Genomic DNA, 16955 nt, shown 5'->3' with positions numbered 1-16955 from the left:
ACTTGGTGAACTTCATGCGCCGAGTTTCTGTCGTGTCACTGGCTGATTATTTGCATTAATAAGCAGCATATGTTCCACTGTGCATTTCCTTCTGAGACAAGGATGTACTAGTCTGTGATGTATCTTACAGATGTCATGACAACTCATTTCTGCTCCTTTTCAACACATCTGTGCATGCCCCTGAAGACACAGAGGAACATTGTTAGGCATCCGGTGGAATGTGTAAACGGACACATGGTCTCCATCCAGGATAGCTTTCTGCTTAAGGTCTTATTCATATTTTCACTCTTAAACATGTTATTTCACTTCACACAAACATTTCTGGACACTGGATTATATGCTTAAAATAAGTGTTATGATTATAGAACGAAAGGGAGATTTTCTGAAAGGGTTTAAGCTATTGTGCCACTACTGAATACAGCTGGGATTGCTTTCTTTTTTTTTTCTTTTTTGAATTGCTTCCTTAGGTATAAACACAACACTGCATCACACAAGACAGGGGAAAAAAAGAAGAAAAAAAACATCTGGAAATGTTTTGTGCTGTGGGATCAATCCACTGAGGGTCCCACTCACAAGTTAGAACTGCATGACACAAGAAAACTTACCCACAAACCCTCTGTATTCTCCAGCTCATTTTTCAAGATGTAACACATGTGGTCGGCCTCTGATGCAATCTCTGAAAATCCGTTAATTAGTCACTTTTCTTCCCCCTTTGTTTTTGTTTTTTCTTGTAGTTTAAACAAAGTGTCACAGAACACAGGGCACAGTGTGACGTTTTTCCATCTTGGATACCACTTGTTGCCAAACACACACACAGACACACAGAAAATCTGCAAGCTGCCGTGTCGGATACCCACTTCTCTTTCCCCCTTTTCTCCTTTCTCAGCTCGGCTCCTTCGCTGTCACCTCCTTGGCAGGTTACCAGCGCACTGTGGCATATAAGCCTGACAAACCTTTGTGCATGTCCCAATTTATTTTATTTTATTTTTAAAAAGCTATTCAGGAGCACAAGCGTGCCCGTATGTGTCTGTGCATGCGTGTAAATAAAGTTTCTGAGTTGTGAAAGCGACACAAACCGCAGAGATCTAAGCTTTCCCTCGTGTCCTGCAGAGACACACCCTTTGCTGTGAGTCAGGCACATATTGCACACACTTTCTATGAAAAACTGGAGCAAAATGTTAAATGCGGCGCAGACACTGACACAATATTTCCCCGCATGTGGTTCAGTTTTGAATGTGTTTCATTTCCTCGGCCGGTACACAGAATAATTGTTCCCATTCTTACGTCACAAAGAATTAAAGCAGTCAAAGGATGTAAGAATAGTCACATTTTATATAAAGTTATATACAGCATAGTTACATACATACAAATATAAAGTCTCCTCCACTTAAACTGAAAAGACTGGATTTGCTTTCAAATATCGCGCCTTTACAGATTGCAGACATCAATAAAACCCTAATGTGCAGTCTTGAGGCTGCACTGAATGCCACAGGAATGCCAAGGTAAGCACAGCGCTGCTCGATGTTTAAACATTAACACATACCGGCATCGTTTCATCACCAAGTATGTGATAACAAGTGATAATAATACTGGATATGAGCCAATCTGCTATGAAAACCATCCCGCTCAGCTGGAGGACAGCGACCGGGAGTAACAGCGACTCCAGGTCTGCACGGTCGAGGACGCTTACGTCCTGTTTTGTAGTGTAGCTGTGGAGAGGAACAGTTCAGCTCGGGCTCAATGGGCACAAAAAACAAGCAAACAAAAAAATCAAGTAATGAAATGGTCATTTTGTGGGTGTAACAAGGAAAAGAATTTTACCCTCAGCATGTGTAACAAGACTTGACTTTGTTTCCCACGCACTTAAAGGAATCTGCTCCCTGGATTCTAGAGTTCAATGTTTTTTGGGGGAGTTGTTTTTGTGTGAAATACTTGCGTTAACCAGCAGCCACTGTTGGCGTAGCTTAACATTAAGACTGAATACAGGGTTATACGAAGACAGCCTGGTTCTGTACAAAAAAGTGAGAAAATCCAGCAAATGAACGGGTTGTATCTCTTGTAGGTGGACTGTGTTTCCATGGAATAAGCAAAGCAGGCAAGGACATGTTAAATAAACCTTACTTCAAGTGCTGCAATGATGGTGCTTGTGATTCTTAATCACCGGCTGACGATTAAATAGGTTTGAGCACTGGAGATTGTTAGTGCTACGCAGGAAAAGTTGAGCAATAATCTGTGGGATACTGACAGAATCTGTGAATCATCTAAGAATTTGTAGCATCTGATGTCATCAACAGCGGTAAGAAAAGCAGTTTTGCTTGGCATCAGTCTCATTTCGGTGGGAGTGCGTGGAACCAGTTTTCGGATCAGGCACCGGTGGCTCGTCGGTGGAAAGCTGGTTCTTCCAACTGAGCTAGGCTGCTTTCTCTGCTTCCAATCTTTGAGCAAAGATAAACTTCATTCTAAAACATAAGAGTGGTATCAGTCTTCTAAAGAAAACCCTCCCCTAACCTTTTCTGTCAAGCGTCACATTCAATGTCACATGAAAAATCTTAGTGGTCACCGGTCAACAAAAGTCCCTCAGTGCTGTCGTTCTCAGCAACGCTTTGAAGGAATGATATTTTCCAAAGGTTTAAGTGCATTATTATAAAACAATACCGCAAATCTAATAAGTGCAATTAAATCGTAATGTGGTCCGCTTTGAAGTACACTCAAGGGATTTAATAACACACCACTCTACTTTTGGCCCAATTTGGGAAGAGTTTTTCTCTATTGTGGGGTTGCTTTTTTGATAATTCCCAACATTTTATTTTAGCAAAGAGTGTCACAATGCCTTTACCCAAAGTACCCCAGATGGCCACTCCTCTATCAAACACACCCAACCCTATGAAAAAGCCATCATAGGTTTGGAAAAAATCCCATCTGGGGCAACCTGACCATGATCGTCCCATTAGAATGACAGAGGCAGGGCGGACCACCAGACAAGATGCCAATGAGCAATGAGCCCTGATCTCACCACAGAAAACCTGTGGAGTTCCTCTCCACAGATTCAGCAGCAACTCTGGGCTGCACTGACTGAAGAGTGGGCTGCCTTCCCACAGTGTTCCTGTCCATGAAGAGGTGTACTAGTGCCACAATCAATGCAGATGGCACATTCATTATGGACTGTCTTTTTTCATACCTGCAGTTATGTCACTTCAGCAAAGTATGGTGCTTATATTTTTTTGGCTTTTTTTTGTCCTTTTTTGTTCATTTGGTCATTATTAAGTTAGGATATCCATTAAAAGCTAATGGGAAGCAATATATGAGTGGACATTTGCATACCACTCAAACTACACCAGCAAATTTACAAAGAAATGCAGTGGTGTGGTGTAAAATCCCTTGAGTGTACATGAAGTACACTCCAGTACTTTAAGTAATGTATAAACATTGCTTAAGTTGTGACTTCATGACAGGTTCTCTACCAGTTTAGACAACACTGCATTTTAAAGAAAATGTGCTACATAAAAAGAGACTGCGTTTTAAAAAGATACAGCATGTATGATACTTCATGAAGGCTACCTCAGATCTTTAAAAGACACTCCAAAATATCCCCGTGACTTAATAAGAGCAACACACACACACACAAATAAAAGTGTTTTCATCTCTAAGCAAATAAAGGCACAGCTCTGGTATCAAGGCTCCAAGAAGCAGTCCATTCCCTCAGATATGGTCTCACAGCACAATGCCGTCTGTGTTACAGGTCAGCACCTCGTTATGCTGGACCTGCCCCATCTGCCGGTGGAACAGTCCCTGTTTCTGGGTCCTCCAGCAATGGTTGTTTCGTCCCAGTGTGATACTCTTAATGCTGGGCAGATGGGTCAGCATGTTAGCTGGCAAGGATGCTACGCCAGAACCGGTCAAATTCAGCTCCTGCAGAGAGTCTAGCCCACTAAACACTGTGGGGCTCAGGCTCTTGAGCTTCGGGTTGTTTGAGAGATCCAGAACTTGCAGGCTCTGGAGACCTTTGAAGCTCATTGGCCTGATGTGCTCAAGTTCGGGGAGGCCACTCAGAGATAAATAAACCAGATCTTTCAGCTGAGCAAAGGCTCCCTCTGTGATTTGTCTGATGGGGTTTCCATCCAGATTGAGATACCTCAGAAGAAGTCCCGCCAGGCTCGGCACGCTCGACAGCTGGTTTGACGACAGAGTTAAGCTCTGGATGTGTAAAACTCGGCCGTACAAAGCAGCAGAGACTGAAACAAGCTTGTTTTGAGACAGATCCACACTAACAGGTTCACTGTGAACCTTGGAAGCAAACACCTCCAAGTCAAACTCCCGGAAGCTGTTGTGGCTGAGGTCAACTTCAACCAGGGGGAGCCCAGAGAAACAGCTCGGCGAGAGGCTCTCCAAGCTGTTGTGGCTCAGATCCAAAGACTCCAGATAACGCAGCTTGGACAGTGCGCTGGGGCTTATCTGGAAGCATGAAGGAAGGAAACAAGTTAACAAAGATAAAAAGAAGGAATAAACACTGAGCAGTAAGCTGCAAGTAAATATTTTTATTTATTTTGTGAGACTGGTGGAGCTTGCACCATAATGGGACCAGAAAGGGCAAATACTTGAGCTGTTATCTCTGACGCTAGAAGAGGTGTTAGCTACAGAGCTGCATGTCCATTGTGCTCCATTAGCGGTCCAGTGAACTGTGAAAAAGGTTTTAACTGGCTTCGTCTATCTCTCTCAACACTCCGCTCTGTGTATCAGACTCCATCAATTTTGTGTCCTTAAAAACTTGATATATAATTTAATGATTTGTCCTTTAGAGTATTTGGAGATAACACTCCAAACTAGCTGGCAGTAGGGAGCAGGTCTGAGCTACGTATGTCTGAATCTAAGTGAGAATAAGTTGGTAGAATTTACAAAACACTGCAGATTCAGCCCAAGTTATAAATCTTTGTTTAAAAAAACAGGCATAAAAAATTTGACTTTGACTAGGCCAAAAACCTTCATTTTGGTTTTTTTTAGCCATTTAGAGGCTGACTTGCTGGTGTGTTTCAGATTATTGCCCTGCTGCATAACACAAGTGTGTTTGAACTTCAAGGCTTGAACTGATAGCCGGACATTCTCCTTCAGGATTTTCTGGTACAGAGCAGAATTCATGCTTGCTGTAACTGGTTACGGCAAGTCGTCCAGGTCCTGAAGCAGCAAAGCAGCCCCAGACCATAACACTACTACCATCGTGTCTAACTGTTGATATGATGTACTTTTTATGAAATGCTGTGTTAGGTTTGTGCAGATGTAACAAGACTTTCCACAAAGTTCAGCTCTTCCTTCGTCAGTCCACAGAATATTTTTCCAAGTCCTCGGGATCATCAACATGTTTTTGGCAAATGTGAAACAAGCCTTTGTGTCGTTGTTTATGGTCACCAGTGGCTTTCTCCTTGGAACTCTCCCATGGATGCACTTTTGCCCAGTCTCTTTCTTTATTGTTAAACTCTGATCTTAACTGAGGCAAGTGAAGCCTGCAGTTCCTTAGATGTTGTTCTGGGTTCTTTTGTGATCTCCTGGATGAGTTATGGAAGTGCTCTAGCTATAAAGTGGTCACCACCACTGTTCCAAGTTTTCTCCACTTATGGAGAATGGCTACCAGTATGGTTCACTGGGGTCCCAAAGCCTTAAAAACAGCTTAATAACCCCTTTCAGACCGACAAGTGTCTGTAACTGTTTCTCAGTTTCTTTAGATAGTGATTATAATGTGCTGCTTTCTGAGATCCTTTAGCCTACTTGTCAGACAGCTTTTATTTAACAGATTTCTTGATTCAACAGGACTAGCAGTTATCAGGTGTGGGTGTGGCTAGTGAAATTAAACTCAGCTTTCTAAATATGTGGTGAATCTTTGGCAAATCATGATTTAACAGGGGACAAATCCCTTGTTACACAAAGCCAGGTAGGTTTGGACAGCTTTTTTTCCCTTAAGAAACATTCATTTAAAAACTTCTTTTTGTATTTACCCTGGTTATATTTTACTAATATAAAAATTTGTTTGATGATCTGAAAGAAAAAATAAGAAATCAGGAATGAGGAAAATACTTTTTTTACAGCACTGTACCAGAAGATTATTACACTAGTACTATAATCCTCCCAATTGGAGCGTTGGCGTGCTCGATGGGTTTAGGTTAAACTTTTAGGTCAAACTATTGTAACTCTTGAACTACTGGTGCAATAACAAAACTTCCAATGGCTCCTGAAAGCAGCAACTCTGTGCTTTTCAGTGATATAAGGGTCATTACGGTAATCCCAGGCAAGATGCCACATCAAAATCTGGGCAAATAACAGAAAACAACACAGCAAATGACAAAAACAAAACAATTTAAAAAAAAAAACCCAAAAAAACAGTAAAAAGAACCCAAATGCCTGAAAAACCACCAGTGAAAGTTCAGTCTTTAGTGGGTCAAGGACATATATAGGAGTTCTTTAAACTACTTACCTTTGTAATGTGGTTGCTGCTGAGGTCCAAACTGATGAGGGTGGTGTAGCCTGGACCAGCCAACATAGTGTCACTGAGTGGGCCCATTTCATTGGAGGACAGGTCCAAGTGAGCAGTGTCCAGCGGGATTGGTATGGGCATGGAGGCGCTGGGTCCCAGCCCTCGGCAGTCCACTTTGGTCAAGCTGAAGCTGTCGAAGAGACCAAAGCTTTCCACTTCACAGTGGCAACCAGGATGGCAGTTCTTAACGGCGCTGGACTGGGCGTCCGCCAGCAGCGAGAGACCGAGCCACAGCAAGAGAGCCATTATTCTCTGGAGAGAGAACAAATTCACTATTTACATTAAAAGCCCTCTTAACAACACTCCTGCCTGCCAGGTTAAAAACGGTTCCTGGGCACAGTTGCCATCCGGAGAAACTGCACCTCTCACTCACCATCAAATCCAACCTTGCCTGAACTACCGAACAGAGTACCTGGATTTTAGAAATTTGAGGAGCTGTGAAGGCTTTTGTATAGCTCTGAGAAAAAGACTTCACGCTTTTATTTGTGCAACTTGAGTAGCCCCAATTTCCCCCTTCTCTGTCTCTCTCCCTCTCTCTTTTGGCTTCCCAATGGGTGTGACCTAATTTCTTTGATCAATGAGTTCATTTGCACTTTCTTAGTCAACTCACTAGAATGCATACGCATAGTTATAAAACTGAGTGTATCGTAAATCTTTGATCCATTTTGAAATTAGGGAGAAAAAAAAAAAAAGAGAGATGTGCCCACATCCTCTGAGCCTCGGTGTATTAAGAAGACACAGTCAGAAACAATTTCTCCTTCTGAAATGCTATTTCCATGTGACTGCACTGTAAAGCACAGCAAATACGGAAAGAAACTTTATAAAAGAAATGACTGAAATTTAAAAATTGCTCCACAATTTTAAAAAGCTTTAAAAAGAGAATAAATTGCAGAATAAATATATAATCATCCAATAAAAATACTGCAAAACTGAACCAAGACCAAACCAGAGAATAGCCAGTCATACCTATATTCAGCTCGTGTGCTCCCTGTGTGTATCGGAATGAATGGGAGCTTAACAGTGTCTAGTCACGCAGTTCAACTAAGGCAACAAGTATACTCTCACACACACTCACACACACTCACACACACACACACACACATACACACACACACACACACACACACACACACACACACACACACACACTCACAAACAGAAAATGGACAGAGGTTAAGAGTTGTGTAATAGTTAGAAGTGAAAAGTCATGGTGAAGTTGTTGCATGCGTTACACAGAAGAGTATGTGTTAAAAGATAAAACCTGCAGCTTTGCACCAGTATAGCTATGAGAAAATGACACCCTTGCCCTCCTGTTTTTAAATAAGTAAACTAGAATAACTGTCATGTTGTTACAAATTTTTAAAAAAAAAACTCTTAGAAGTTCCACTTTTTTATTGGACATTACCAAGACCACAAAATTCAGTATGAATGCATTTAATTTTAAGGCTTTCCAATAAATGCAAAATGCATTTTCAGTAACACCTAGAAAGAGTTAAAATTTATTCCCCTTACATTATGTATGAGCGTGAGCGTAGTTACACATTACTTGCTGTTTAACACATGCGTGCCGATTACAGCGGGCTCAAAGTCTACTCAGCCAAAGCCGCTCACCTCTGTGCAGTGTTTTGCTGTTTTGACCCCTGTACACACTGCTATTGGTTAATCTGTAAAAGCGATAGAAAGCCGTGACTGTGCGTTCCAAGTGCGGACTGTGCACGTCCCCCGAGCTGCACGTTTTGACCAGACATGAAGGGGCATGTTGGAACGCTGAGTTCTTTACAAGCAGCACAGTTCACATGCAACTTTTTTTTAAAAACTAAAAGGCTCATTCACCCAATCACACACACTCACATAGATGCATCAGGAGCAACTTGGGAGTTCAGTATTTTGCCCAACAGTTCAACATGCAGACGCAAGTAGCCACAAATTTGATCATCCAACTTTCCAATTGGTAGACAATTTACCTCCTAAGCCACAGCTGCTAATGAATTCATTCAAGAAAGATCTCTCTGAGTCTACATTTAAAATCTTATGTATGAAAACTGATTGTCATAAAGAATGGCTTAGGTCTACTGATTTTCCAGTTGAAGTGCATTAGCAACACTGTTTACTTTCACGACTAACAATTTTTATCAATGGCTTTTTTTCCCCAGATGAACACAAGAAAAAAACTGAAAAAAACTGTGATGAAATGTACGACACTTTTGTCATCAAATAAAAACTAGATGAAAATATTTTGGAGATACAAAATCCAATCAGAACATTATTTTTTTTATTTTTTTTTTAAATGGGAAATGGTACAGCTGGCTCCACCCATGTGTGGGCGGAAGAGAAGAGCAGACATAAGGACACAATTCACATTTAATATCAAGGAAAATAAGACTAGGACTAAAACCGAGTCAAAATTCATTAACACTGGTTAGCAGACCATAGAGAGCTAGTTTCTATTAGTTTCAGACTTGGATTTAGTTTTTTTTTTATTTATGATTGTATGGAGGACATATGTCAGAGGCAAGATTTCAGCACAGGTATTACAAAAAAAATGAAAGCAGTTGACTCTCAGTCTTGTAGATATCTAAAGTCTCAAAAAGCAAGTCCATGAATGTCTCATAAGGCAAGTTTTGATCAAATTTAAGGATATTTCTTCCAAATTTTTGTAGTTCACAGAATCCTTTCAGTTTATTTACATTTTTTTCAAAAGGTCTTTTATATTTATTTTAGTTACCTAAAATGTTTTTCACATCCAGTTTTAGTAAACAAAAATGACCTTGGTCTGTTGTCAGATGGAGGCAGTGACCAAAGTATGTGGTACAACCGGTCTGTGGGCTACTCGTGCTTGTGCTGTTGCTGGTTCACCAGCCAGGCGTGGCGAACAGTGAGGTTATAACACATAAAGTCCTCAAGTGAGTGTTAGAAGCAATGAAAGCCATCCACTGCTGCCACCGTCTGTGCTTTTCATACTGTATTATGATATTCAATGTTTTTTATCCAATAAGCTCAATTACACAGGTTTTTTTTATGAGTTTACAGGAGCACATTGAACACCCCTAGATGTAGGCTCTACGTAGGCACACGGACACAGAACTTTTACTTCACCCCAACCTGGAACTACAGAGAGGAATGCTATAGGCAGACTATGGCTACGTCCACACTAATGCGTTTTCGTTTGAAAATCGTTTTCTCATCGTTTTCTCATCGTTTTCTCTCCGTTTTGGCCTCCCGTCCACACTGAGACTGCGTTTTGAAAACGCTCTCGAAAACGAATACACTTGAAGATGGTGCTTCGCGTCGCAGTGTTGACAGCGAAAATGGAGACTTTCGAAAACGATGACGCATTTTAGTCACGTGATGCAGTCATGTGACCAATTAAACAAAGATAGCTGAGGGCATTACACAGCAGTTGTTTTGTTTGCTCTCAATTTTGACAGCCCTATTAAAGATTGATATCAGTTTGTACATGCTTCAAATAATTAAATTCTCACTCTTTTGCAACTTTGTACTTTTGTGTTACTTGCAGCAACAACTCCACCTCATTGTTAGTCCGTTTAAAAAACTCGGTGCTTTTCCTCGACATTTTGCCGCGACGTTTCAACGAGCCAGAAAGTAAATAAACGGCAGACAGAAATGAGGCAGGCCGAATCTTCTTGCGTTTCACGCATGCGCAATGCTGGAACGTAAGCGTTTTCGGCCATTTCAATGTGGACGCACAACTCTGTGAAAATGACTGAAAACGCCATTTTCAAATCTATCCGTGCTAGTGTGGACGTAGCCTATATGTGGAAAACTGTAAAACCAAGTGCTCTTCAGCAGTTTGTCACTTCTGTGGTTATCCAGCCACTTTCATCAACCCTTCTCCCCTCCTCCACTGTTTGCTCCCTCTGCATTAGTGCTGAACTTTCTCCGCCAGGTGTGCTTCCCAGCTTCTTGCCAATAAATCTCAGCTAACAGCAAACCACTGCAGGCAGCGCCTCCAGATCAGACACATTCTAACTGCTGCAATTATCCAACAGCAGCACGAGCTACAAAAGCCCCCCTGAGAGGGCAATTGGCAAAGGACTGTGAAATCAGCCTCCGACATGTTCTCGCTTTCAGAGGTCTTCTCACACCTCTTCATCCCATGAAAGCCGCACATTAACCTCTGCTGGCCCCTGAGGATTTATCAGCCATTAGTTATATATGAACACATGCACAGTGATTATTTTTATGGGATCAATCTTATCTTTGCAAGAGTTTTGCAAAATATTATCAGTGTTGCTCAATTTGCTGTAGTGTATGGAAGCCCGTTTCCGCCACTAAATAAAAACAAAAAAGCTAGTATCCATAACTCGAAATTTCGAGAAATATAACTCAAAATTTCGAGTTACTTTTCTCAAAATTTCGAGTTAGCTCTGCCAATCAAAAATATACGTGAATGAGGTCGCTTTCTTGTTACCCGGAAGCATATGGCGCAGAGGAACGCGCTCTCAAAAACGGATCCCAACAAATTGGCGCTTTCGCGAGTACGTTTGCTGATAGTAACACCATGTGATTCAGCTAATAACACAGGGATTTCATCATTTGTGAAGCCAGGCTGAAAACACTCAGCAATCTGTGCATTCACGACTGGATGTAATACCGGTAGCTTAGCTGTAGCATTTGTAGCTGAGGGCTTCAGCTTCCGGGTAACAAGGAAATGACATCATTCACGTAGATTACTGATTGGCAGCGCTAACTCAAAATTTCGAGTTGCTTTTCTCAAAATTTTGAGTTAATAAATCGAAATTTCGAGTTAATATGTCGAAATTTCGAGAAAGTAACTCGAAATTTTGAGAAAATAACTCGAAATTTTGAGTTATGGATCCTTTTTTTTTTTTTTGTGGCGGAAACGGGCTTCCATAGTAGTGTGATCAGACTTATCAGATAAATGTGTCAAAAGTCAATCGAAAAGCATCGCTTTTATTTGCCTGCAAGAAAAATCCTTGTGTAAGTTCAAATAAAAGATCTTCTACTGTGTCTTCTTTATCTAAATGTAACCAAATTTGTAGAATACAAATATACTGCAGGCACATTTTAAAGCGTTACTTATCTAACTATCTCTCTATTTAGCCCTCCCATTTAAAATGTATTCATTTCCACCTGAGTCAGACCTCTTTGAGCCCCCAATGTGTTTAGCATCCTCCGGTGCTATGATGTATTCGTTATGTCACTGAGACTTCTCTGTCCCAATTTAATCTTCAAGCTGAAGACTAAAAAGTGTGTAATTAGAAGATGGATGCTGCACTAATCCTTTTAAGCCAAATTAATGCATGACAATGAGGTGGAGACGAGAAGTTTGAATTAAACCAGCACTGCTTAAGTGTTTTAAAACAATTAGGTGCCAATGAAACGCCAGCAGTTCTGGCGAATAAATAAAATCGGAGGCAAAGAGGTACTAAACACTAAAATAGCCTTTATCCTGCCAGCTCCTTACAAGGTCGGTTTGATATTTGATAACACAAATATGGAGGAAAGAAAAAAAACACCAGATAACTCCCCCCCTGCATGTACTCCCCAGGTGGTATCCTCTCCTAGACCATCCTGACTATTTGGAGAAGGTAATTTAAGCTGCTACCCCTTTTTCCCCCAACAGGTCACCACATCACATGGTCTTTATGTAGTGCTTTTATTGCTTTTAGCTGTCAGTGTGATTAGAAAAGTGCTACAAAAAGTTGAATTCACTGCATCACATTACCTGTGCCTGATAAGATATAACACTTCTATACTGCCAGAAGATGGCAATAATGAATAAAGAAATTAAGAAAAAAATGGAAAAAAAAACCTAGAACAACAACGTCAGTATTTCACAAACCTAAAAGGCTACGCCTTTGATAGCGCCTGTGGATTTGTTGCTGCTATACAAATAGTACAACCATGCAGGAGGACATGCAAAGGGTTGGTGTGCCAGAAGAGGATGCTAAGGACAGGGTGAGATGGAGGCAGATGAGCCATAACCAAAAGAAGAAGATGAAAACACAAAGAGGAAAAACAGGCAAAGCCAAACACAATTACAGCAAAGGAATTTTGAGAAAAAATTACTAATAATAACAAATAGGCGATCTAGCACAAACCTTACTGCTGGGTAGCGCTAGCATAAAAACCCCAAACTCTGCTACAACTGTGCACTGTTGGCCAAACAGTACTGTTGCTTGAATTGCCCATCCTGAGCGAGAAAGGCCAAATTTCTCCAACGCTGTCCAGATTTAATCTTGTTTTGGCCTGAAGCTGAAATCTGTCAAATAGGCCAATATTTCCCCAGCACTAGCCCAATCATTTCCACCTTTCTAATGCAACTTCAATATACTGTTTGTTCATTTTTTGTTTATATATATAGAAAAAAAATAAAATAAAAAATAAAAATAAAGAATACTCACCGATTTAACAATGACAGTATTGTTGGAGGGGACATAATCAATATCGGCTCCAAAAAAAAATATCGGTCAAGCTCAAAGGAGGGGATTTGGACTGCATCAGTAAATGTGAAGAAAATGTGAGTGCAGAGCTTTTATTTGCTTCTATTTTCATCTATATATCCTCTTCTCTCTCATTTATGGCTTTGTGTCAGTGTCAGAGTTTCTCTTCCTCTTTTTCATCGTAAAAAGCCGACCAAACGCTCGCAAAAAGTGCCGCAGCTCTGTCAGCATTGCCACAACTTAAACCGTCGTGCCATGCCCTGCGAGAGGGGAGGCGGGTACCCACGCACTGCACGGACACCTCTGTCTGCAGATCAAATTTCCTGCAGCTGTACGTGGCAGAGCTGGGGGTGGGGTGGGTTGGGGGGTCTTTTGCTTAAATACACTAGAATAACTTAAAAAAAAAAAAAACCCTCACATGCTCATTTCCAAGAACAATTTACATACTTTTATTGCCAACCCCGCCCCTCTCAGCTGTCACTGCAGCTCTGCTTGTCACCTCAGCGCGCATCGTTCACAGCAGACAAGAACAATAAAGTTTATTTCTCCCTCTGTGTCCGGACAGCATGAGCCAACGACACGCAAGAGCCCGGTCGGGTCAGTCGGGACACCAGGGGCGGTTTCTTAAACAGAGGCAAACGTGAAATCTGAGCTGGCCAGATGTCTCACCCTCCTCTGCTCAGGGCTCTCTGTCCGACAACATTTAACAGCTTGGAAGACAAAAAATAAGCAGACGAAGAAGGGAGAGGGTAAAAAAGAAGAGGGGGAAAACGCGACTTTGTTACTTTTCTCATTACTCTGTGTTTCCAGGAACTTACTTTGGTGTCTTCCATCCAGGCAGTCCGCTTTTCGGCTGCTTTTTTTCACTTCACCGCTCCCATTTTCCAGCCCCCCGCCGCTCTCTCGTGTCCAGCTGGCTCATCTGTCTGCTAGTCTTCATGAGCTCTGCAAAACCCCTCTGACAGTATGCTCTGCTCCGCCGCAGTAAACTATCAGGAGCTGGAAACACCGGGACACACTCGTCTGTTCCCATCCCATAAAGTCCTCCTCCATTCCGCTTTAGCGCCCACTAAAAAAAAAAAAAAAGCTAGCTAGAAAAAAACAGCACTCTTCCTGTTTGTTACCACCAAAACAAAATGTTTCAAATAGAGCTTACAGAAGAACTTATTCCATTTTATCTATATTAGAAGCACGGGCCTTCAGGATGGCTTTTAAGTTTTTATTAGAAATTTTTTTAATAGCGGATAGTCAGCTAGGTTATCTCGGCTCCTGTTGCCATGGTTCCTGTACAGGTTAAGATGTGCCCTTAGCTAGCTAATCTCTATACAGCAACATATCATATTCATCTTAATAAATCTATTTACCCATTTCGTATTAGAAACGGGGAGAATTTACACACTGAAACTGTTTCAGAGGTCTCACCCAGGCTCGCTCTGAAAGAAATTTAAAAAAAAAAAAAGCTCACGTTTTTATTTTGAAAGGATCGCTAGTACGAGTTTCCGCTTTCTTGATACCGAGCTCCGTGCGCCCTCTAGTAGCAGTGGAGAAAAACAAACACGCGCGGAAAGAAACGCTGAAAGCATGGTTGCGCAACAAGGCGGTTTGTTTCGTTTGGCCTCAGCCACACGTCTTGATGAAACTGATAAATAAAATAAAATAAATAAAGAATAATAGTTCATGTGAACAGAAACCCAGACCTTTCCTGTCGCGCTTTTTTTCCTAGCGTTTTTTGGTGTGCAGGCAAATAAGTTTGAGGCGTACAAGACAATGCCTACAGAAACGGTTATCTGTTTAATTTGAACATATTTAATAGATATTTACTTCCAATATGACAGGGGAAGTCTGATCGTCCAAATACAAGCATGACAACTAAATAAATAACTAAGTCAACCATCCTACACAGGCCAAATCTGTGGAGATTTTGTGTTACACCCTGTTATCCTGACATGGAACACTTCTCTCATAATGCAGGAGCAAAAACACAGAGGTCAAGTGTGATAATGAACATCTGTTGGTATGCAAACAATGCTGAAGGGCCCCCGGCTCTCTCTATCTGCACCCTTAAGGTCCATTGTTTTCCTCGTGAGAGCATTACAGCACCATGGCTCACACCCATACAGTTACCCGCACACACACATGCACCAGCACTCCCAGGGGTGCACACAAACTGAGGCCAGCATTGAGGAACTGTACAACTATTGTTTTTTCCCCGCAAACAAAAAGGCACGCAGTACAGTAAGTTCTGCAGGAAAGCTGGTCATATTTTTTGCGTGTTTTGTGCAAACACTGTCACACACATAGACCTCTTGCATCTTTTTTGGCAATAAAAGGGTCTTCAGGTTTGTCAAAAGATCAGAACTTGCTCAAGACCCTAACACTAATCCTAGTCTAATGAAATCATAAGTAAACCAGCTCTCTTTCTTCTTGTTTTTCTCCTGCCATGGCATACTGCTTATTAAAAATGCCACCAAGGGATTAGAGGCCTGCTGAACACAGGCCCCTAGGCCCAGTTGGTCGAGGGAGGCTTGAAATGAAAATGAAACATACAGCAACCAATGAAGAGATGCAAAATGTACCAAACTGAGACAAAAACATCTGCAATAAGAGACAAAACGACCCCAAAGATACACAGAATAGTTCAAAAAGAACGAAATGGAACACAAATGTGAGATAAACACAAGCAAAAGTGCAATACAGCCAAAGCCGAGCCACACAGTCGCTGCAAAGAGATTTCAAACAAGGACACACAAAGTGATACAAAATCACACAAAGTGTCTGCACGACACATCATTGGAGACACAAAGGAAATAGAAATCACTTCTGTGTGGTTTGCTCCCACTGCGAGTTCAGGTGTTTGGGTAATATGAGTGGGTGCCTTTTGTGCTCAGGGAGCATTGTTTCATAATCTGTCCATTCTACAACAGTCATAACAGCCAGAGTGCACCTAACAAAAAGTTTGTGATCGCTGGGTCGTTCTGTTATTTCAATGTCAGTGTCAACTGTGGAAACAGTGCAGGCTGTAAAATCCTCCTTGGTTACAATCCCAGTGTTCAGGGGCGTGTTACAGTATCTGAAACTGAAAAACATTACTTATCATTCATGCTATTGGGATTTTTTTAAGGTAACAAGAAAAACCTTTATTCACGTGGCAAAGTTCAAATAATAGATTATAGGGTAGGCAAATGATTAAGCAGGTGGAGATTAAACCTCCTGAATAATGTTTGCAGAGGAATAAACCAGAAGGGTAAAACCAACATCGCTGCTCAGATGTTTGAAAAGAACAAACGCCCAGTTAGGTTTATTCAGAGCAACGTGCTGCAAAGGCCAACCATTTAGGTTTTTCAAAAAATATTAATAAAAGTACAAGGACTCAGAGGCAGTTGTAACAAGGCGTTAGCAAAAGTTAGAGATCTTGCTCATTTCTTCTGTTAGTCTATTCCAGTTATACCTGTTAGAAGTTCAAATCAATCCAATTTTAGCAGTGTCCAGTAAAGACATCTGAGAAAAAAGTTACATATGACACATTTTTAAATAAAGTAAAGAAAGGAGATTTTTAAAAATCCATTTACTGTTAAGTTATTCTGACAGCTTTAAAGTGCTTAATAAATTCATTAGAGCACCACCGAGTGTGAGGTTTGGTTAATAGTTAATTCACCAGTATACACAAGCTCTTTGATTGAAATCATATACTTATTGTCAAATTCACTGAGTTACAAAAAAAAGGGAAAAGAAAAAATAGTAAGCCACATTAGTATTATTTTTATATTACTTATAATACATATTTACTTGAATTCGTGAACAAAGACAGTAGTTTAAGTGGTTCAGTGTTGTGCTTTGGCTAAAGTAATAATAATCATCATCCTCATCATCATAAAGAACTAAAATATTTGAGTTTTCCTGATTTTTATTTTATTTATTTATTTTTTTGAATAGGTGGTTTAATAAATGTGTACTGCATATGCACCTAACTGAGCATCTGCAGAGGGAGTGCAATGCTCGGGCTTGAT

General features: G+C 41.0%; 1 protein-coding gene across 2 annotated transcripts; it reads right to left on the bottom strand.

The window, feature by feature from the left end:
* Positions 1 to 1314: 1314 nt before the first annotated feature.
* On the bottom strand, positions 1315 to 14022 carry tsku (tsukushi small leucine rich proteoglycan homolog (Xenopus laevis)). 2 transcript variants are annotated; one of them, XM_084951087.1, is made up of 3 exons: positions 13767 to 14022; positions 6461 to 6772; positions 1315 to 4452 (listed from the first exon to the last, which is right to left on the bottom strand). In XM_084951087.1, exons 1-3 carry the CDS (start codon positions 13779 to 13781, stop codon positions 3712 to 3714), a joined length of 1068 nt encoding a protein of 355 aa, XP_084807213.1. In that variant the 5' UTR covers positions 13782 to 14022; the 3' UTR covers positions 1315 to 3711. The 2 variants fall into 2 exon arrangements, with proteins under 2 accessions (XP_084807213.1, XP_084807214.1); XM_084951088.1 differs by lacking the exon at positions 13767 to 14022 and adding an exon at positions 12910 to 13265.
* Between the last annotated feature and the right edge of the window lie 2933 nt (positions 14023 to 16955).

This window comes from Perissodus microlepis, chromosome 14, assembly GCF_051167445.1.
Source record: "Perissodus microlepis isolate ML-2025 ecotype Zambia chromosome 14, ASM5116744v1, whole genome shotgun sequence".
Taxonomy (NCBI): Eukaryota; Metazoa; Chordata; class Actinopteri; order Cichliformes; family Cichlidae; genus Perissodus; species Perissodus microlepis.
This window is presented reverse-complemented; position numbering and strand designations above follow the sequence as displayed.

Bases quoted from the DNA above. Each gene is read 5' to 3' on its own strand.
- tsku (XM_084951087.1), bottom strand. The intron at 4,453-6,460 runs GTAAGTAGTTTA...TCATGCTTCCAG, and splicing joins GCAGCAACCACATTACAAAG to ATAAGCCCCAGCGCACTGTC.